Source organism: Chelonia mydas, chromosome 20 (genome assembly GCF_015237465.2).
Source record: "Chelonia mydas isolate rCheMyd1 chromosome 20, rCheMyd1.pri.v2, whole genome shotgun sequence".
Taxonomy (NCBI): Eukaryota; Metazoa; Chordata; order Testudines; family Cheloniidae; genus Chelonia; species Chelonia mydas.
The window spans coordinates 6,306,918-6,328,571 of record NC_051260.2 but is presented as its reverse complement, the minus strand read 5'-3'; the positions used below and the strand labels follow the sequence as shown (position 1 = coordinate 6,328,571).

The 21,654-nt window shown below is 46.4% G+C and overlaps 1 protein-coding gene across 1 annotated transcript in view; it reads left to right on the top strand.

Annotated features, from left to right (window-relative positions):
* The first annotated feature begins 1,738 nt into the window (after positions 1-1,738).
* LOC102936642 (maestro heat-like repeat-containing protein family member 2B) overlaps positions 1,739-21,654 on the top strand; it is a 36,191-nt gene continuing 16,275 nt past the window's right edge. Inside the window, exons 1-12 of the mRNA XM_037883873.2 lie at positions 1,739-1,877; positions 2,431-2,530; positions 3,512-3,663; positions 4,206-4,349; positions 7,077-7,169; positions 7,644-7,713; positions 7,831-7,944; positions 8,686-8,759; positions 11,543-11,666; positions 13,118-13,227; positions 14,061-14,213; positions 15,385-15,539. Of these exons, the coding sequence (XP_037739801.1) occupies positions 2,473-2,530; positions 3,512-3,663; positions 4,206-4,349; positions 7,077-7,169; positions 7,644-7,713; positions 7,831-7,944; positions 8,686-8,759; positions 11,543-11,666; positions 13,118-13,227; positions 14,061-14,213; positions 15,385-15,539 (1,247 nt within the window). The 5' untranslated portion in view covers positions 1,739-1,877; positions 2,431-2,472. The remainder of the gene's footprint in view (positions 1,878-2,430; positions 2,531-3,511; positions 3,664-4,205; positions 4,350-7,076; positions 7,170-7,643; positions 7,714-7,830; positions 7,945-8,685; positions 8,760-11,542; positions 11,667-13,117; positions 13,228-14,060; positions 14,214-15,384; positions 15,540-21,654) is intronic.

Genomic DNA, 21,654 nt, shown 5'->3' with positions numbered 1-21,654 from the left:
ATCCCTGTGTGTAAAAGACCCAACCCACATGGCTCTTTGTGGTAGCCATCACACCTTGCGTATACCTGTTGACTTTGTTTTCCACTGTCACCCCCAGGGCACTTGTTGCTTCCCACTTGTCTCCCTCCCATTCTGTCAGTTACTTCTACCTCCTTTCCAGAGGTGCTAGTTTGCAGTTTTCTGAAATGAATCTTGTTCTCTCCTCAGGCTTTTAATTTCTCTGTGTCCCGCTTTATTTTTTCTCGGTCCCAACTGATCCTACAACTCCTCCATAGTTAGTCTCATCTGTGAAGTTCTACACTGATGGGCCGCATAAAAGACACCTTCGAGCGTGCTACTGTCAGTGTAGATCTAACGGCTGAGCTCATTGCCCCTGGGAGCGGTTGAGGACTTACTGCAGGAGTTGGGTATTTTATATTCCACATTTACAAATTCTGCCTGGAGTGGCTAGAGCAAGGGCAAGGGGCTCATTTTTATTGTTTGTTCTGAATAAATGAAACTAGAGAAGGGGGCAGTGAAGGGCGCTTCCTCTGGCTCTTTTCTCTCCAGGAAGATTAAACGATGTCAGTTGCTCGGCTGCTTCTGAAGCGCTGCTAAATGCGGTGCTTGTGGAGGGCAGGGCATGTTTTACACCAGTTAAGCCACCAATTAGGGCAGGGGCTTATTAGCCAAATTACTGTCTGGTCGTCAAGAAAAACTTTTCCCAATTCTTCTCCTTTATGTTTTGTCCCCAGCAAAACAGAGTAGACATTTACTGTGTCCTGGAGAAAGTCTTACAGCAGGACATCCTGGGCCTAGAGAGACGGCTTCTGAAGAAAATTATAACACTAGCCTCAAACCACATGACAGAGACTCAGGTAAGTTAGTTCTCCCGAGATACCAATCAAAGGATCCAAAGCTTTAACTCATTCAAACTCTCTTTTTGGGGGATAAACTATATACTGAAATGAAAATGTATTCTTCTGTTAGAGGTCCACACCTTCCTCCAGACCAAAGCCCAGGTCCTAGACAGCACTTGTGCACATGCATAAGATGGGACAACTCACATGCTGAAAGTTACACATGTGCTGAAGTGCTTTGCAGGATCAGGACCTGAGACACATGATCTCAGACCCAGAGACAGGCCTATGGTGTCTTAAGGAGCAAGTCTTTCCCGAAGTCTACTCGGGATTTCATTATTGATACTGATTTTATGTGGAAGGCGCTCTGATACTGTAGCGATAAGTGGCAGTATAAAGCCCCAAGACAGACAGAATCTGAGCTATCTCCAAAAGAAGCAGCATTGGATTTAGAATATAGTTTGCCAGCAGGAAAACCCATGGAAAAATCCCTCTCTTGTTCCAAAGGAAGTCAGCCTCCTTTTGGGGGACAGTTTATTCCAGGAAAGCTCTCGGAATATCTTGAAGCTGCCCAGTCTGTGTCTCACTTACCGCCTCAGGGAAGGGCAGGGAAAATATCATGTGACTATGGTGACCAGTCACCCACCACAAGTAGCTAACAGTGAATAGGCTAACGAAGCAGCTTGCAAGCAACTCAAAGGCTGAAAACTGTTTAGCCAAGTGACTCAAGGAATATTTATGACGAATGACTCTACCCTCAGAAAGTTGGGTTGGTTCATTCACAACTTGTGCACAGAAAGAAGGACTTGACTCATGTAAACAACTCTGGCTAGTGCAACCGGCTTCAGTCACCTCAGTCTCTCTCTTTTGGTTTTTGTTTTTAGGAAGCAAGAAATGAACTAAAAGTGGCAGCTAGCAACACCTTAGTGACTCTGGCACGCTGCTATTTCAATGATGTCATGTTCGAGCTGATGTATCGTCTGGAGCTGCCTGAAGAGTTTATTTTCATTACATTGGGCAACCTGTCATCCGCCTATGGTATGGTCACTTCCCTCTTTTCTTTCAAAGTGATTGTTTTTCATTTAAGGACAGGGGATTATCTCTCTACCTAAAAATGTTACCGCTAAACAGAGCTCTGTTTGAGTGTGTGTGTGGTTGTGTGTGTGTAGAAACACAAGATTAACTGCTGTTGCTAGTTCTGGCCTCCAGATCATGAGCGATCCAGCCGGAGGTGCAAGCTCTAACCTATGCCCCTGAGTGAAGTACCTTAAGGATGGGAATGAGTGGAAGATCAGGTCTAGTGGAGCTCTTCTCCACCCCACTTCCCATCCCGCCCCAGTGCCTCTCTCCCCTTACTCTGGGAGTGAGTTGGGCATTGGGCACAGCTGTACACTTGTGGAGGATTCCCCTCTTCAGGGTGAATCCCCCACTGGCTTTCAATGGCTGCTTTAAAGCCATTCTGCTCTGCTTACGCAGCGCCAATGGCCTCGGAACCCATAGCATCCTGCCCCACAGTGTTTCTAAGTGTGTTGTCAGAAGGCAGAGAGCAGCTGATTGTCTGTCTTCCTTCTCTTCTGGCCTTTCTCTGCAGCACTTAAGTGTATCCCTTTTGTGGGAATGATCCTGAACGATCATGATCTCCATGTTGGAGTTAGTCAAGGACAGCAGGATGAGACAAGCATTTTGTGGTGGTAAGTGCCAGCACTTCCTGTAGGTGCCCCAAATGGATATTTAGGGGGTCTTGGTACAGATTTAAGTGACTGACCAAGTTTGCAAACAGGCCCTGAACTGTGCTCCCTTCCCTGGATTGCACCAGGTGCTGCGTTCCTTGGCTCCCTGTGGCACTCAGTGAAGTTGAGAGTGCTCCTTACTTTGCAGGAGGTGCTGAGCATTTGTAAGTTCAGGCCCTTTATGACTCACGCATATCGTTTAAAATAAACAGACACAAAGGCTGAAGCTGCCCCTCTGCCAGGAGGCTCCTGGGGGAGGAGGTGAAGAGAGCAGATTTCATTACTGTACATTTAAAAATCCCCTGTTTCCCACTCCTCCACCCATTCTCTCTCCTTAGTTTCTTCATCATCATCATCTCCTTTCACCCTTTCTCTGTCTTCTCTTCTTCTCCACTTCTCTCTTCCTTTGCTTTTCAGGTGATGCTCAGTAAGGGGTTAATCCTGTGCCCTTGAGGGAAATGGGAATTTTGCCATCCACTTCATAGAGAACAGGATTGGGCCCTAATTCGTCTTAGCAAGGACACTAGATACACCTACTTTTAGGGCAAAGTGCTCCCCACTACCTTCAAATCCCAGGAAAGCCAATGGCAGTTAGGGGCACTGAACATCTTTCAGACAAACTGTAACTCAAGATGAAATCATACAGTGTTCGGGTTGAATAAACAACTAACTGCAGAGGACGTGAGTCTTCAAATGATGGTAATTGAAAAAAGATGGAGAGCTGTACAAAGAAAAAAGCCTTTTAAGAAACAAGAAATGGAATGGGGGAAAGAGAAATAGCTCCAAATTGATATGGGATTTCAGCATCTAGTCCTGAACTGAGCAGTAGCTGCCATGGAATTGGAGTAAACGATAGGCCTGGGTGTCTTCTCTGAGAAAGCAACTTCTCCTCATTATTACTATGTCCTTTTCACATTGCCTGTCTTCTCTCCTTCCGTGCAGTTCTGGAAAAATGGTCAAGGGCAGTGAATGGATATTTTACGAACTGGGAAAAGTGCTCATTCCCCAGAATGGGTGAATCACAATTCTGCAATCAAATTCTTCCCTTATATTGTCATGTGACCAGCAACTGGCTGACCTGTGAGGAGCTGGAGGTGAGAATTGCTGGCTTTCTAAACCTTTAGCGGAAATTGTGATGTTACATTCTGTGTGTCTGGCACTCTTTGTGATGATGGCATTTAATGGTAGGTCCTTTTGGATGGAACAGATTGTCATGTAAAACATCGAAAACCCATACGTTTATAATGTCACCACATCATGGAAATTCGGTCTGTACCCAGTGTACATGGAGTCTAGTTTTGTGCACCTAATGTGCAGATGAACCCAGGGATAGTGGGCTAAATTAATTCCTGGTCTAAGTCCATTCAGCCCCAGTGGAGTTACAGCAGGGATGAGTTGGCCTAGAATGCATACTAATCTGGGGAAATATTTTACCTGGTCTGGTTGTGAGGTGCATTAGAATATAATCCTGACACCAACCCTACGAGTCCTGGTTCTTTACCAGGAAATATTGGGATAGGACCGTTCCGACAGTGGAACAAGGGAAACTGCACTCATTAGAAGTAGAAAAGGTGTGCCTATTGGAAGATATTGAATGAATTCGTAGGAACATAAATTCTGTGTCTCATCTATGCAGCTCAAGCAGGCCATCATCAAAGCCCTTGGTCCCATGATGGGCATCCTGCTACACAAAAAGGAGCCGCAAAATCCGATATTTAAAGAGATCTCATGGCTCCTTGAGCAATATAAGGAGGAAATTGATGTTTTTCACGTCACCAAGGTGAGGTACCACTCATTAAGGTAACTGTCTCTGTGTGTGCATGTATGAACTGCAGGAGGAATTTGCTGCCAGTGGGGTTTCCTGGTCTAGATAGTGACTTGTTAGATAATAAATATGCACACAAGTTCTGGGTTTATACACATGGTGACCCAGGCAACAAGATTTGTAGGTAACTGCCTCTGATGAAAAGCATCCTCTGTTTCCTGGGGAGGAGGAGAAGGAGATAAAAAACAAAACACCTGCACAACAAGATACTCCCTCCTTGTGATTTCCCAAAACATCCTGTCAACTCTGTGTCTCTCTTTTAGATCATAAGCTCCTCAGAGCAGGGGCTACCATATGTTGTCTCTGGTCGGTACCAAGCCAACTGTCAACGGTTGAAAATTAATAATAAGGAGGCTTGAGGGTCATTGCTTTGCATTGCATAACTCGATAGATATAAAATCATTGCCTGTCTGTTTCATCTACCGTTCTATGCAGTGCTGTTGTAGCCATGTTGGTCCAAGATATTGGAGCGACAAGGTGGGTGTGATAATCTAATTGAAGATATTGTCTCACTCACCTTGTCTCTCTATTTCATCCCCCCTCAGTACCACATGAGCGAGAAGTCAGGGGCCATATTCTGTCTTCAGTGGGGCTACACAGTTGTAAATGAAGTCATGAGACAGCTCTAACTTCTTGGTAGTGATATTTACTCACCGTCTATGTTGGTTGAAGCTTTCTAGTACAGAGTATGTGGTCACTTTGGGGGTTGAAATACCCATGATTTGGAGGGAACCAATGCATCATGGACTTGTTTGATAGCATCAGGGCACTACGCAACTGTGTAAACATAGTAAAGTATGTAGATGGCATCCGAGACATTCTGGAAGCTTCAAGCAGCAAAGGAGAAAAGTGTGTTAGATGCAGGAAGGAATTCGATTTTCACCTTTTTTTTAATCAATAACCTGGCAGAGGACATAAAATCATCACTGATAAAGTTGGCAGATGAGATAAAAATGGGGAAGTGGTAAATAATGGAGAGGACAGCTCACTGGATTCAGAGTGATCTAGATCACTTAGCAAACGGGGCGCAAAGAAACAATATGCCTTTAAATACGGCTGAATGTAAATGTATGCGTCTAGGCACAAGGGATTTAGGCCACACATACATGATGGGGGATGCTGTCCTGGGAAGCAGTGACTCTGAAAAAGATTTTGGGGGTCATGGGGCATAATCAGCTGAACATGAACTCATGCTGTGGCCAAAAAAGCTAAAGCTGGGATGCATAAAAAGGGGAATCTCAAGGAGGAGCACAGTGGTTATTTTACCTCTAAATCTGGCACTTGTCTGACGACTGTTGGAATCCTGTGTCCAGTTCTAGTGCCCACAATTCAAAAAGGGTGTTGATAAATTGACAGAAGAGCCACAGTGATGAAAGGATTAGAAAATATGCCTTACAGAGGTAGAATCAAGGAAGTCAATCTATTTAGTTTAATACACAGAAAGTAAAAGGGTGTGTGATGGGGTTTACCTACCCCGCATTGGTTCAGCAGGGGTTAATCATGCTTTGTGGGCCGAGGAGGCCATGCCCCCTCATCTCTGCTGGGCATGCTTCAGCTGGACCCAGGATACAAAAGAGAGCTGCTCAGCTCAGGCTGGGATGGCTGCCGAAGGGAGCAGAGGCGCATTGCAGGCTCCTGCAGAGAGACTGCCAGTGCTCCAGGATTCAGAGGCCAGCCGGACTGTGGCTGCAGCTGACCCCCAGGCACCCAATGCCAGAGATGGAGGAGAGACCCCAGAATCCCTGAGACTCCCAGCTGCGGAAGAACGGGTGGGAAGCAGCCTAGGTGGACGAAGCATTGATCCAGTTGAGGTAGCGGGCTTGACTCAGCATGCTTTGGAAGGATCCCCGCTGAGTTGGTGGCAGATACCCCTGCGCCCTGGGCTGGGACCCTGTGGAATAGGTAGGACCCAGTGGAGAAGGGCTCACCACTAGGCAACACTTCCCTGCCACAAAAGGTGGTTCTATCGACTCTGGCCACTAGGCCGCATTGCCCTGCAGCCAAGGGTGGGTCTAGTGACTTTGGCCACTAGGCCGCACTGCCATCCCTAGAAGGGCAGCCCAAGTGACTCAGGCTGTTGGGCCGCGGACCCTCACCCAAGGGCTGCTGCACTGATCCCGACCATTAGGCGATGCTGCCCTAGGAGCCCGGACTGCTGTGGTGGCTAGGGAGACTAGGCCAGTTGGGCCACTCCAGATCTACTTCAATTCCTCCTCAACCTGATACCACCCTGATGGGGTGGACCTATCCTGTGACAGGGTGACTTAATTACAGTCTATAATATCTTACATGAGGGACTCCTATTATCTAATGGGCTCTTCCATTAGATAAGAGAAAGGTGTCACTTGATCCAATGGCTAGAAACTGAAGCTAGACACTTTCAGACTGGAAATACGGCGTACATTTTTAATGGTGAGATAATTAACCATTAGAGCCATTTATCAAGGGCCGAGGCGGATTCTGACGATTTTTCAATCAGGATTGGTATGTTTTTCTAAAAGCTCTGCTCTGGGAATTATTCTGGGCAAGGTCTATGGCCTGTGTCATACCGACCGGAGGTCAGACTAGATGATGGCAAGAATCCGGTCTGGCCTTGGAATCTAGGAATCCCCTGAATCTGCTTCAGTCACTACATATGGCTCCTTTGTGTGCCCACCATCTGACTTTCGCCCTCTGTTGCAGAGTCTGAGCCAGCTCTTGGAGGTCTCTGGTGAATATAAGATCCTTCTACCTAAAGGGAAGTTTCAAGCCATCTGCAGTGCTCTGCACAACCAGGTGAGGGGTGGTTTTGCTTGGATCCCTTGAGCTTAGGCACAGCAGATCTGAAGCATATTAACACTAAAAAATCGATGGAATGATCGTGCAGAGCCTGGGGACCTCCTCATGCCTTACTGATTTCTGCAGGCTCAAGAATAAGCAGGGAGCGCTCTCATTTTCTTAGCTACTATCCAGCTCAGTTTGTAAAGCAATTTCACCATAAGCCGATTACCAGGGGGAGTCAGAGTTGTAAAGTAAAAACTGTGGCTGTGTCTTGATTAGGTCAGCTCTGCTGCTCAAAACACTTTAGCTTCTCTTATCTAATGTATTGGTCATTGTCTTTGAGTCTTGCTGTGCATGCAGGACCATCTCCCTGGGGTTCAGACCTCTAGTTGGACCAGCAGGAAGTGGAAGCTTAGAAATTAATTGAACATTTTTCTTTTCCATTGCTTCTGATTAGTTTTTCTTTGACTATTTCCCTTCTTCCCCCAGATCTGTTCTCCAGCTAAGCAGCTCAGCATAGAAAACCACAAAGAGCTGTTCCATTGTGTACTTCTGCTAGGTAAGGGGAAGAGACTCTGAGTTACACAGTGGTTTCTTTGTAACTTCCTTACCTTTGTGAGGTACGGTAAGAAGAAGAGTTCTGCAGACAGTGAGGATGTGATTTCTTCCCTTGCAGCCCGTTCTTCTCCTGATGACCTGCTGGCATTTCTACACAAGCAGCAGGAGATTGAGCATGAGGCCGTTCGTGTGACGTCTTTAGAGCTCCTGAGAGCTATTGTTGGTGCTGACTGTAAGTGACACAGGAGCAACTGTGCCAGCTGCCCTCTTGGCCGACATGCTGAGGGTTGAGTTGAGGACATCCAGAGCTAAAAGCTTGAGCTACTAGAGATTGAGCTAAAGAACCAAGGCTCTGTAGGCACGGCAGGGCTGCAACAGACTCATCACCTCTGCACCTGGGGCACAGAGGCTCTAGAACACACAGTCACCAGTGGTTTGGAGATCCACTAAGGGACCAAATGCTGCCCTAAGTTACTCCCATATGGCCCCATATGGAAATCAACAGGTTCAACTAAGTGCTGAATGTAGCCCAAGATATTTGTCAAGGTCTTTTTCAACTTCAAATACAGAAGTTAACTTGGGGCTAATGCATGTTAACAATAATCAGATCAAAATAGAATAATACTCCTGACTCGAGAATCCTAAGTATTATACACTCTAGACTAGATTCTGAGTCCTGTTATGCCGGTGTAAACACAGATTAACTTCAGTCACCTCAGTCTATCAAACTCCTTTATAATATTTCCATCATGGTAGTAGGATGGCACTATTTAGAGAAATAGAATTACTTTAGATTTACACTGGTGCAACTGAGACCAGAATCTGGTCCTACGTTTTCCCCACTGATTCTGTAGAGGAGAGAAGCTTGGTACTATTCTTAACTAGGGCCCTTTGAAATCCAGGATTAATTCCAGTGTGGAAAGTGAGTGTGTGTGGAACAAAGAAGTACTGTACACCTCTCCTTATCTTTCAGTGCCTGAGACAAGAGTTAAAAAGCTTCTGATTGAGAAGGCAGTGAAATCCACTCTCAGTGATCAGAATGCTACGGTAAGATTGTGTGTGGAACAGTGAACTATTTCAATTTTTTCAGTGTTATGGGATGAATGGATATCTGGGTGGAGCTTTCATTCAGATCCAGATGAGAAACTGCAGAATAGAGAAGGCATGTCATTCTCCTGCCGGTGTTAAATGTATCCATGTTTCTAATCCAAGGAGACAAAATCAAAAGCATAATGGCCCAACTTGATTATCATACACATTGTAAGGAGAGTGATCACTTTAGATAAGCTATTACCAGCAGGAGAGTGGGATGGGAGGAGGTATTGTTTCATGGTCTCTGTGTATATAATGTCTTCTGCAGTTTCCACAGTATGCATCTGATGAAGTGAGCTGTAGCTCACGAAAGCTTATGCTCAAATAAATTGGTTAGTCTCTAAGGTGCCACAAGTACTCCTTTTCTTTTTGTCTTGATACAGTGGAAGTGTCTCTTGTTAAGTTATTATGGGTCATACACAGGTTGCCTGGTCTGCCAGTGTCACAAATGCATTCTTGGTTCTTAGGCTCCCAGGGTGGTAACAGAAAATTTCTATTTAACCAGCTAAGAACATAAAACATAAGAATGACTAACCTGCCTCCCGCAAAAGAATGGTTCATCTGGCCCAGTATCCTGTCTTCTAACTGCATTGTGTGAAGAAATGCTTCCTTTGGTTTGTTTTAAACCTGCTGCCTATTAATTTCATTGGGGGACCCCTTGGTCTTGTGTTAGGTGAAGGGCTAAATAACACTTCCTTATTGACTTTCTCTACACCAGTCATGATTTTATAGACCTCTAGCATATTCCCCCTAAGTCGTCTCTTTTCCAAGCTGAAACATCGCTCTTTTTTTAATCTCCCTTGGGTGAGAATATCCCATAGGCTTAATTTTTGTTGCTCTTCTCCGTATTTCTTCCCATTCTAACACATCTTTTCTGAGATGAGATGACCAAAACTGCACGCAGTATTCAAGGTGTGGGGGTCCTGCAGATTCATATCGTGGCATAATGATATTTGCTGTCTTCTTATCAATCCCTTTCCTAAGGGTTCCTAACATGTTGTTAACTTTTTTGACTGCATGTTGAGCGGATACTTTCAGAGAACTGTACACGATGACTCTGAGGTCTCTTCCTTGAGTGATAACAGCTCATTTAGACCCCATCCATTTCTATGTACAATTGGGATTATGTTTTCCAATGTGCATTACCCAGTACAATACAGGAATCAGGGGCACAATGTTACCAGATGTGCCTGTTACTTTGGGGTAGGCTCATTGATTAGGGTTACTCTTCTTGGGGGGGGAAGGGGGGAAGGTCTGTAATTCTATTACTGTGCTGCTTATGTCACTTGTGTGTTCCTATGGAGCTCTACTCCTTCCTTCTGCAAGTGCCCTCCCAGTGGAGCTACCCTGCAGGACCTCGGTTCCCCAGGGCTGGGTCCCTCCAGCCCTAGAACTAGATGAACACGCGTGCACGCACGCTCACACTAGCAGAGCAAGTCTGAGCGGACCAGGTCCATCAGCCCTCTCCAGCTGATCCTCTCGTATGTCCCTGTACTCAATGGGCTGGGTTACGCAGCACTTCCAGCTGCTCCCCTCTTATGTGCCCCAAGTTTAACACATCCCTATCCCACTTTCACGTTACAATTGTACTGGTAGTAACCCACTTCATGAGCAAACCCCACAGTATTTTTGGGCGCTACCGGGATCTTTAGCTTAGGTAAAAGAAGGGTTGCTGCAGAGTAAATGGGGGAAGCGGAAAATACAGAGTAAAATTTGGAGAGGGGGAGAGAGAGAGAGAGAGAAGCAACCAGCTGAACCATAAAAGTTATTTATTGAATAATAGTGATAACTACACAAGGAGGGCTAAACAAACATAATGGTTACGTTTGAAAGGTTAATACCTGAGGAAGAAAAGAAAACGGAGGGGCGAGGGGGGGAATCTCCCCCACTCCATGAGGCTTGAACTAGTTGGAGTTCCCAGGTGATGGTGGTAGCTCAGGGTCCTGAGTGCTGGAGACAGGCAGAGGCCCCTGCACAATCAGTCAGGAGATGGAATCCCAGTGGAACTGATGCAGAGTTTGGATCTATACATCAGAACCCTTACTTGGGCATAGGTAGGGGATTTTGTAGAGAAAATACAAGGGGGAACACTGGATTTGTTTATGGGTAAACTGATGGGTTTTCAAGGGTTTTCTTTAGGCTAGACAATAGGAGCTGATCGCTCTTGGCTATGGGTGGTGGTTTTTTCCAGGGAGCTCACAAGGCAACTAGGCTGCTTCAATATTTTAGGATAATAAAGATTTATTACTAGAATTGGTCTGATAATTGCTGAGCTAGGTGTGTGCAGGCGTAGGTTCATTAGCATCTGGAGCAGGGATTCCCATGATGCAGTGCGTCCCTGCTCTTCTGGTCCCAGAGTTGAGTGCGGTTCTCTGTTCCTCATTCTTCATGCTAATTCCTATCCCATCTTTCATGCAGATGAGGCTAGGGGAGTTGTCTCTGTTCTTCATTCTGTATGCAAATGGAGATGTCTTAATCTTGTCACCCTTCTCAGGAGGGGTCTAGGTGTGACTCCCAACACCCTTCATTGTTCTCTGCAAGCCTTTTCTCTGGTGGGTTTTGGTTCAAACAGAGACTGGTGGGGGCGGGGGGTGTCTTTCATGAGTCAGACAGGCTAGATACTGCGCCCTGGTTCCCCAAAAACACAGAGCTGACTGGTCTGAACAATAAGGATGGCAAGTGAAGTCTAGTCCAACTGGAGACCATTCATTCTTCGTTCTTCGTTCTTTTTTCATTAGACTCAGGGAACTTTTGATCGGTTTGGATCTCTGATTGGAAAAATAGCACCATACAGCTGTGATTCGCTGGCCACGTCCCGTCAGTGGGTGGTTGACTGTATCAGCTGCCTTCTCTGTATACAAGGTGAGGAGACCATTAGCAGGTATAAGGAATTCTTCACCTTCTTTCACTGTTGTAATGTCCATTTGTCTGCCTATCTAGTTCTTTCTGTCCTGTCTGTTGTCGCTTAGATAACAGAATGGTGGGCATCTTGTAAATACCTCATTAGAAGAGAAGATTCTGATGTGTAAAGAGCCTAGCACACGTTTGGGAACTGTACAACTAATAAATGGTCTGCATACAGGTAGATAAGCACTAAATTCCTTAGGGCTTGTCTACACAGGGACACTAAGGAAAGTTAATCCAAATGAACTAAAGGTGTACATTTAAAGTGCATGAGGTAAATGGCATTAAACACATGTGTGGATGCTCGGATTCTGAATTAAAATGGGCCTTATTAATTGTAGTGAATTCCATGAATGAAACTAACCTGAATGAAGGCCACTTTAATTCTAAATAAGTGTGTCCCCATAGGTGTTGAATGAAGTTTAATTAATGCATTTTGAAAATGAATGTGGATTAGCTTTCTTGAATATCTCCATGGAGACAAGCCCTTGGTACTAAACATTTTCATTCTCTTTCCCCTGCCACTGGCTGGATTGGAGGGGTTTCCTGGAATAATTCTGTAAACAAAAAGTTCTTCCAGCAGCCCTCTGTCATGAGCATTCAGAGCTATTGGAGTAAGTAGAGGCCATTTTTCCCCTTTGTGAAAGAGTAGGATATTCTTTTCACCTAATGGTTAGATGTTAAGGGATAGAGCTTGGTTATCGTTTAAGGCCATTTCCAATGAGGGTGACCAGACAGCAAATGTGAAACCTCGGGACAGGGGGTGGGGGGGAAGAGGAGTCTATATAAGAAAAAGACCCCAAAATGGGGACTGTCCCTATAAAATCGGGACCCCTGGTCACCCTATTTCCAATTATTCTTAATCAGTCCTAAAAACAGTGTTGGTGATTCAGAAACAGAATAAGGGACTCCAACCTTTGAATGTACGACATAGTAATCCCAGCATTGTTTAGAAGTGACTGATGAGCCTGGGTTTCTTGCCAAAGTTTTTTGTCTATCCCCGTCTCTTTTACAAGGAGAGTTTGGTGGAGGGATTCACCTCTAAACTGGAACCTCTGATCTACCTGCATGAGTTGTACTTGAATAGGAGCTTAGATGTAAATAGTGAGAGCAGAGAGACTACTGAAACCAGACACACACAGAAAGCTGCTCCAAGCTGAACACAGCGCTTGTTCAGTCCTGGATCATTCACAATAACATACCACTACTGTTAACGTTCAGACATTTTAGGGTGTAATCCCGACTCCATTCCAGTCAACAGGAGTTTTGCCATTGACTTCAGTGGGGCCAAGATTTTACACTATGCTGATGACAACATAGCACATGGATCCTCCCGTATGAAGAACCATGCAGTAGGGGTTCAGTTTCCTTAATCGTTACAGTACTTTTTCTCCTTTTCTCCACTCCAGGCCAGTCCATAAACCTGGGCTCAGCAGAGGAGGAGTTGAGATGTCTCCGTGAAGCACTAACAGCTCCAGACCCCGAGGCTCTGTTTCAGGCATCTTCCAAAATGGCCAGGGTAACTGACTCAAAAAGCTTGTGCGGATGTGCGAGTGACCGGCCACAGTTCATTTGACATTTGCTCTTTCATGATGCCTTTCCGTACTCGGAGAGAGCTGTGGGAGTGGGGCATTGGTTGCTAGTAACCAGCAAGATGCTTTTCATAGATGTGTGCTCTGAATGCCATGTAAAAACTAGATTCCACAGAATGTTGCACGCCCATGACAATGCGCACGCGGATGCACACACATGTACCTATCCAGCAGGGCCGGCTCTTGCTTTTTCACTGATCCGGAGCGGTGAAGCACAAAAAATAATGAAATAAAAGAGCCCCCATGCCGCCCTAAGATTGGCCGGAACACCGCCCCTTGCAATCTGCCGCCCCAAGCACGAGCTTCCTCGGCGGGTGCCTGGAGCCGGCCCTGCCATCCAGCCATCCAGGAGAAAAACTGTGTTAGTGGAACATCAAGCTGAGAAACCACCCAGGATTCATTCTGTCACCTTGTGGGTTTGCCTTCGCCGATATTTGTGTGCACGCCTCTCTTGACTGACTTCTATTTGCTGTAAAAAGATGCAGTGTATGTAAGAGACTACAAACGGGAAACTTACCTCCTGCATATCCAGTACAATGTTGTGCTAACTGTGCAACAGAGTCTTTGCCTCTAACCTGATATCATTAGTGTAGAAGACAAAAATGTAGTCTATAGACTAGAGAGAGAATTGTAATCCCAAATGGCGAGCTAGACAGGAGGCTAATTCACCATTTGCTGATGCATGTATCTTTTTTTCCATTTTTAAAAGTGCTGGAGCCAAACATCATTGCGGTCTCTCCTGTTTTTGATTTGTTCCCAGGTTGTTAGTGAGTACTTTCCCTCCGAACAGGCCACAGACTTTATTGCGGCCACATTGGGTAGTCTGCTGTCTGCTAGCCCCACCTGTGCCACGGCAGCTGGACTGTGGATGAAGATCATCCTGATGGAGTGTGGAGATGCCATGCTGGACCAGGTAAAACTGGGAACTGGAGAGCTTTTCTGCCTAAACTCTAGGCTTTTTGATCTTTGCCCTCATGTGTAAGGAAGAAAAATCTTGCTGTTTCTCCCCCTCGGACATAGAGTCGATTCCATCTCTGTTCCTACCCTAAGATAGGCAATGGCAGAATCAATAGCAGTAGACCGAGATAATCCAAGGGAAAAGGAAGATGGTTGGTTATTTATTGGTCTAGCTTGTTGCCACAGTATTCAGCCAAGAAAGGCTTGAGAAAACAGACTCTGGGGAAAATACAAGAAGACAGAATGACTGGCACTTGGAGGCCTCCAGGTATTAGGAGGCCTATGGCTAAGGGCTACATGGATTAAAAAGAGCACTGGGCTATTGCCAGCCTCTTGCCAGGTTTCTGAGCCTGGGCTCCAGCCCGAGCAGGAACAGCTCCACTTTTAGCCCCATCGTGCAAGCCCCACAGGCCCAGGTTGACCTGAGCTCTGAAACTCAGTGCTGTGGGATTTTTTTGCTGTGTAGACCTACCCTTTAAGAAGAGAAGGAGGGAGGGAGAAAACTCTAGTGTCTTTGGGATCCACTATTTATATGCCTTATTCTGGAGCCCAGTGCATTAGGGCTAGATGAAAGGAGCTCTCCACAAATCTTCTAACAAGGCTGGTGAAAGGCCTCAGGACAGGGAACCCTCGCAGCAGAACTGCCATGTTTGCACAGTGTTTTGAAGATGTGAAGGGCTAGGAATGAATATGAGAGGTAGTCCCCTGTTCACAGTCCCAGGCATTTACACACTGTCTTTAAAGCACTTGCATATTTTGTGCTTGTGGTTGTTGATGAGCTCTGCATTCTTCGAGGCAAATGGTCAGATTTGGCTGCTTAAATCACACCTGCAAAATCTGGGCAAGCAAAGCCACCTTTTGTGCATGTGAACTGGTTTATGTAATGCATAGCTGGGCACCACCACATTAAATTACCTGGTATGTCTATGTGTGTGTCAGTGTTAATTTTTACAGCCGTGTGTGGGCAATTTGTGTGGCTTCAAGTTACGCAGACGTATTTGAACATTTGCTTCTTGAAGTGAGGCATTTCTAAAAAAGCAGCAAATGGCTAAATAAAGGTTTTGATTCTGTAGACTGAATGGAGAGAAAGAAAAAGGGACATTTCTTTCTGGTTTTGTTCCTTCCAGGTGCCAGATATCCTGGCTATACTATATCGCCACATGCCTACTATCCAGGAGGGCAGCTTGAGGCAGTTCCTGGTGGAGGCAGTGTCCGTTCTAGCTCACCATCACCAAGAGGCAGTGATCTCCAGCCTCCTCAGCAAAGGTCTGCCGATGGACAGGTATATACCGCTACCTATTGCATTCATCTTGGTAAAACATGGATCCCACAGCTTTACTAGGAGATGTAGGGCTTCATTTAAGCAGCAGACAGTTTGGGATCATTCCTAAGGGTTAATAGCCTGGCTCTTTCTGCAGGAAGGTCCAAGAACATGTTAAGGTGGGGTGCGGAGAGAAATTAAGTGTCATCCTGTTTCCATTCATTAATAGCTGCTTTGACATCCTAAAGACCTATCTTTACTGGTATAACTGGAGTGTATTGTTGGAAACATCTACCTCTCTAGACGCCTGAATTGAGCTCACTCTGGAAATGAGCAGTGGCTGTTGGTTTCCTGGTAGCATGACAGCTTCAAGTGCAAATCCCTGGCTGATTGCAAAGACTAGGGCCAATATTATCATCAGACCTCTGCTTGGCATCAGTGAGGGTGTGGCCGCTAGAGCAGAGTTGCCACCCTTGGTACTTAAAAGTGGACTGGAAGCAGATCCATCATTTCATTTCAAGATCCCTAACTGAGTTATCAGTGATCAGTGCTGGAATCTAAGATCATAAGAACGGCCATACTGGGTCAGACCAAAAGGCCATCTAGCCCAGTAGTCTGTCTTGCGACCGTGACCAGTGCCACACGCCCCAGAGGAAATGAACACAACAGGTCATTGTCAAGTGATCCATCCCCTGTTGCCCAGTCCCAGCTTCTGGCAAACAGAGGGTAGGGACACCATTTGTGAAGGGGACCTAGGATGGCCATGAATATTTGTTCTCATAGTTGTATGTCCATCTAGTAGGAATCTGGCTTTTCTTTCATCCACTTGCCTTCCAAACCCTAGATCTTTGGGAGCCACATGCTCATGATTCCATATTGACTGGGAAGTGGAGCAAACAGGAAGTGAGGTTGGCGCTCTGTGTCCTGTCCTTCTGAAGTCTAGTATTAATGGTTAGGCTGCAGGAAGACTAGGTCACTTAACTTAGTTCTGTAACTGGAAACTCCATATTTAAACACGAGGAGCGTTAAAGGAGGACAGGACTCCTAACTCTCTCATCATAGGCAAGGAGAACATTTGGTCTTTACTAAAATAGTGACGCATTCAGTGTGAGCCACAAAAGTGTCCAGGGCTCACCTGTAACTTCTGTTAAACTGCAGTGACACCGCTGAGCTGTGGAGATCTCTGGGGGGAGACCCCTTGCTTGCCACTCAAGTCCTACAAGCCCTAATAGACAAGATAAAGACTCCAACAAGAACAGAAGGCAGCATCACCTCAGAGACAGAAACTGACAGGCATTTGGCAGCTGCTGAACCTCTCTCAGTAAGTTAGATGACAGACACGTCTTTCAGGCTTTCCTGTGCCCTGTGACAATCCCGCTGATGGAAAGCGGGAAGTGTGGTATAATATTGGTGTGTGGGCACTTCTCCTCTGATGGACTGTTTCCCTGAGTCCGGCTCTGCTGTCTGTGGAACAAATACGGCAGTTTTAGCTACGTTACTGATTTCCTTAATACTATCTGGCCATTAGAAAGTCTTTGGAGTAGGTTTCTCACAGTGCTTTGCAAATCTTCCTTTGGACTCACAGCATGCCTTGGGAGGTCATACACATTTGTACAGATGTGGGAAAGTGAGCCACGAGTTAAGCAAGTTGCTCGCTGTCATTCAAGTTACTGGCAGAAGGGAGAATTTAGTACAGCAGATATCAGACTGGGAGAGAGGGTGTGATGGTGTTGGGAAGAGATCTCCTTTTTTACCATGCTCTCCTTTCAGGCAACATGTGCCATCTTTGAGGTGGTGTCAGCCCTGCAGTCGAGCAAAGCTGTGCAGGAACTGCTCCCAGAGTTGTTTCCTGTTCTCCTGCAGCAGGTCAGCCAAACCCTCGGACAAAAGCTGCCTTTGCCAATGAGAAGCAGCCCGAGCCAATTGCAGAAGAGGGCTACAACTTACTGAGGGCAACCCTTGCCGGTAATTAGAAGGAAGGGAGAGAAACAAAGAGAATTCCAGTAGAGTTGTGTGACGCTCCCCAGGAGTTCCCAGGGTTACGAGGCACCTTACCATCACATGCCCTTCGAGTGAGGAAGTCTTGTCTGTGCCTGCTGTGGGTCAGTTCCCTGAAACTACCAGGCTCTGGCAAAACAAACACTGCCACCCAGGCCTCCTCAGACCTCAGTCTCTTTGTACAGGTTAATGACAGGCACACACCAACCCCCGAGTCTTCTGACCATTCCGTATAGTGTCCAGACCTTTATCCACTGAACTCCCACAGAATTATCAGGCCTGCTGTTCCCAATGGAACAGTACACACCAGTTTATTACTTCTACTTTAGACTCTATACTAGATACTTATACTCTGTACTGCAAAACACACAGCACTTAGATATATTTCTAGTGAAAACAAGAACCGAGATTCTCAAAGAACAGAGATTCCAGTGATCGTGAGTAAGAATGCAAGCAAAAAATGGTTACATTTCAAATGAAATCATATCCTGCTCCTAGAAACTAAACTTAACCAACAGGTTAACCTCCTGTCTAAAGATGTTTCTCACCCAAAGTTCTCAACCAAGCCTGATCGCGACCCCTCTTTCATGAAGCAAACTCGCGGTCCATCTACTTCCTAAGTGAAAGATGTCCCCCAAATAGACTAGAGCAAACCTTTGATGTATACCCCAAAATTGGGTCCCCACCCCCTGTCTACTTCCTGCTACTTTTCTTTCTTTGAAGTTCTCACAGTCCTTCTCAACTGAATGTGAACCCTACATGCTTAATGTACATGTAAACAAAGAGATGGATAAACATTTCTTGCCTGAAAGAAAACCATTTTGTCACCTTTCCTGGTGACTAGTCCCGAGACACAGATCCTAAGAATGTAATTTTCAATGCATATCCATGACTCTTGACACAGCATCTGTACATGCGTTTCACAATGATATTGGTGACATGGGCTTTTATTTGAGACTCATGGGGCAATCTTTTAGTGAGCTAGAATGTACGTACCAGGCCCCTCGGCACCCACTCTGTGCCCCTCGCCAGTTAACACTAAGATTCCTGAGTCCTCAGTTGACTTCAGCTCTGGTAGCACATTCATGTACATTTCCCACCAATCTCACAACATTATTAGTTTCTCTTCTTGTTGTGTTTCTTTATTCCATGCCAACAAGGTGCTCAAATTACAGACTTCATGGTTTTCTAATGTCTCTGAATTTTCCTAGGAAACCAGGATCTCAGCTCTGTTCACGGATGGGCAGCAGGTATCAAATAAACATAAGGAAGTACTACTTCACACAACACACGGTCAACCTGTGGAACTCATTGCCAAGGGGTGTTGTGAAGGCCAAAAGTATAACTGGGTTTAAAAAAAAAAAAAGAATGAGATAAGTTCATGGAGAACAGGTCCATCAATGGCTATTAGGCAAGATGGTCAGGGATGCAACCCCAAGCTCTGGGTGTCCCTAGGCCTCTGACCGCCAGAAACTGAGACTGGACAACAGGGATTGGATCATTTCATGATTGCCCTGTTCTGTTCATTCCTGCTGAAGAAGCTGGCATTGACCACTGTTGGAAGACAGTGTACTGGACTAGATGGACCATTGGACTGACCCAGTAAGGCTGATCTTATGTAGTGGCCACAGTGGGTCAGGTTTTCAAGATGGGTGCCTCAGTTTTGTCCACAAAACTTGAATTTGTTCAGATGGATGGGTACCTAGCTATGTGATTGCTGGCGCTGCAGACACGAGTATATATTCTGCTCATGCTGTTGGCCCATGTGCAGGCCCATTTTAGGTACCTATATGTGACGGGGTGGTAGGCTGTGCCCCGGCCTCTTCCATGGACACAGACTGCTCTGAGTCCCTCCAAAGTGTTCTAGGGATGCCTGCTCCTGAGATCCTGGTGGTAAGGGCTCTGATGACTGTTTGACCCCAATGGATGATCTTAAGTCACCTTTACGCTTGACCTTTGTTTTCTTTCTCCTCCCTCTTGTCTATACTTTCGTGTCTAGGTTCCTCCAGCCCCTTTACATATATTTCCTCTTTACCTGGCCCTTCAGGTTTTATTTCCGCCCTCCTGGGCCTCCATACCTGCCTTGGTGTCCCTGTTAGAAAGGGATTCCAGTCCATGCCCAGTAGAAGGCAGTGGGGCAATCCATCCACTACCCCTACATGTTTCTGCCTAAACTTCCCCTTAATTTTCAGAGTCACCTCTGCCATTGGGCAGAATTTATTGTCCCCATGGACCTGGTATTCAGTTTTGATCCTACCTCTGGGAAGTATCCAGTGGGGTTTCACTAACTCCTGCCTGATTAGCAAACAGGATGAAGCTGTGTCCATTAGTCCCTTTGGTGGCTCCTCCCTACCCAGACTGATATGGTAGGTGCTTTCTTTTTTCTTCCCTGCCTGGGAGTCTTGTCCCAACCACAAAACTGGGCAAACCCACAGTCCATTTTCGGACAGTCTCTTTTTAGATGTCCTTCAGGTCCATGTCGGAAGCACACCGTAGGCCAAGCTCCCACTACAGTTCCTTGAGGCTCCTCCCTCTTCTTCTTGCTGCCCTTCCCAGCTGTAGGCACTCTGGTCCTTCTCAAATCTAGTCCCTTAAACCACTGACTCACTCTGGGAATGTCCGCCTCTGCAAATTCCTCTCACTTTAACTGTGGGGTCCAGATGAACTGGCTGGCACCACAGAACCCATACTCGGGTATGCTCAGGGAGACTCTGAAGAAACTTCCAGAACCATGCAGTCCATGATCTCCCCCACAGTCTGAGTATCTGGCCTTACCAATGAGTGGCCCAATCTTTTAATTTCTCTCCAAATGCACAGAGGCATAATCCCTCAATCCATCTTTCAACTCTACATTTCTGGCAGTACTTTTCCGTGGACAGGCCCCACCTCGTCCAGCATGGCTGCCTTAATCATGTCATAATCTCTTGCCTGCTCATCACTAAAAGCCCTATATGTGCTTCCCCGGTTAAATAGGGTGTCAGTTGAAGGGCCCACATTGTTCTGTCCCTAGGAGGTCTCACTGCTCTTCCTTGAAGAGTAACCAAAAACACATCGGGGTTGTTCGCAGGTCCCATTTTACAGTCTGATCTCCTGCGCCTGGTTTCCATTTCCTGTCACGGGACTCACCAAACTTTGGAGGAGTTGTTGCCAGACCTGGGCTTGCTCCCGTATAAATTCCTGCCGACTCTTTTGCTGTTAAACCTACCAGGCAAGGAAAGGCTGTTTTTCTGCCTGCTGGGATTGTTGGAAGGTCTGTCGGGTCTTCTACACCAGTGATCTCCAAACTAGGGTGCGCGGGATGATCCCGGGGGGTGCGTGGCAGCAGTAGCGCCGCCGGATGGCACTCCGCCAGTTTTTTTCCTTCGGCAGCAGCTCTGCACGTCCACGGCTGGTGCTCCCCTCTGGCGGCCCGCCTGCGGCAGGTCTTCCATCGGTGGCGCGTCTGCGGCAGGTCACCCTGGGGGTGCGTGAGCCAAAACGTTTGGAGACCACTGTTCTACACCAGCAGTTCTCAACCGGGCCGGTTTGAGGGGGTCTGCCAAGCAGGGTTGGCTTTAGACTAGCTGGGGCTCAGGGCAGAAAGCTGAAGCCTTGAGCCCAGCACCTGCACTAAAGCCCCAAGCCCCTGCACCCTGTGGGGTTAAAATCTGGAGCCAGGAGCCCCAAACTCTGATGCCTGGCGGGGCAGAGGCCTGGAACTGGGCCATGGAGTATTTCTAGCATGTTGAGGGTGGGGGGAGGCTTAGAAACAGAAAGGTTGAGAACCCCTGTTCTACACTTCTCTTTGCTGCTTCATCACCCATTTCAGTGTTCCCTCCATCACCTGGACTGCCTAAACCTCTACACCGGCTTCTCCAACAGGCTCTCCATTTGCATAGATAACAGGGAAATCCCTGAGGAGCCCCCAGCTGTGACAGAGAGGGGTGTTGCACCCCCACATCTTCCACAAACACAGACCGCGTTGAGACTTTTTTGCTTGTAAACACCAACGTATAGTCTATTTAATCCCCCTACCAATACATAACACCTTTATATTGTATCTCAACTTTCTAAACTCTTCTCCAAAAGTCAGGTGGGGGGTAAGGTGTTTCCACTCAGAGACCTCACTTTGTCAGGCTCTCCTAGCTTTTTGTCTTTC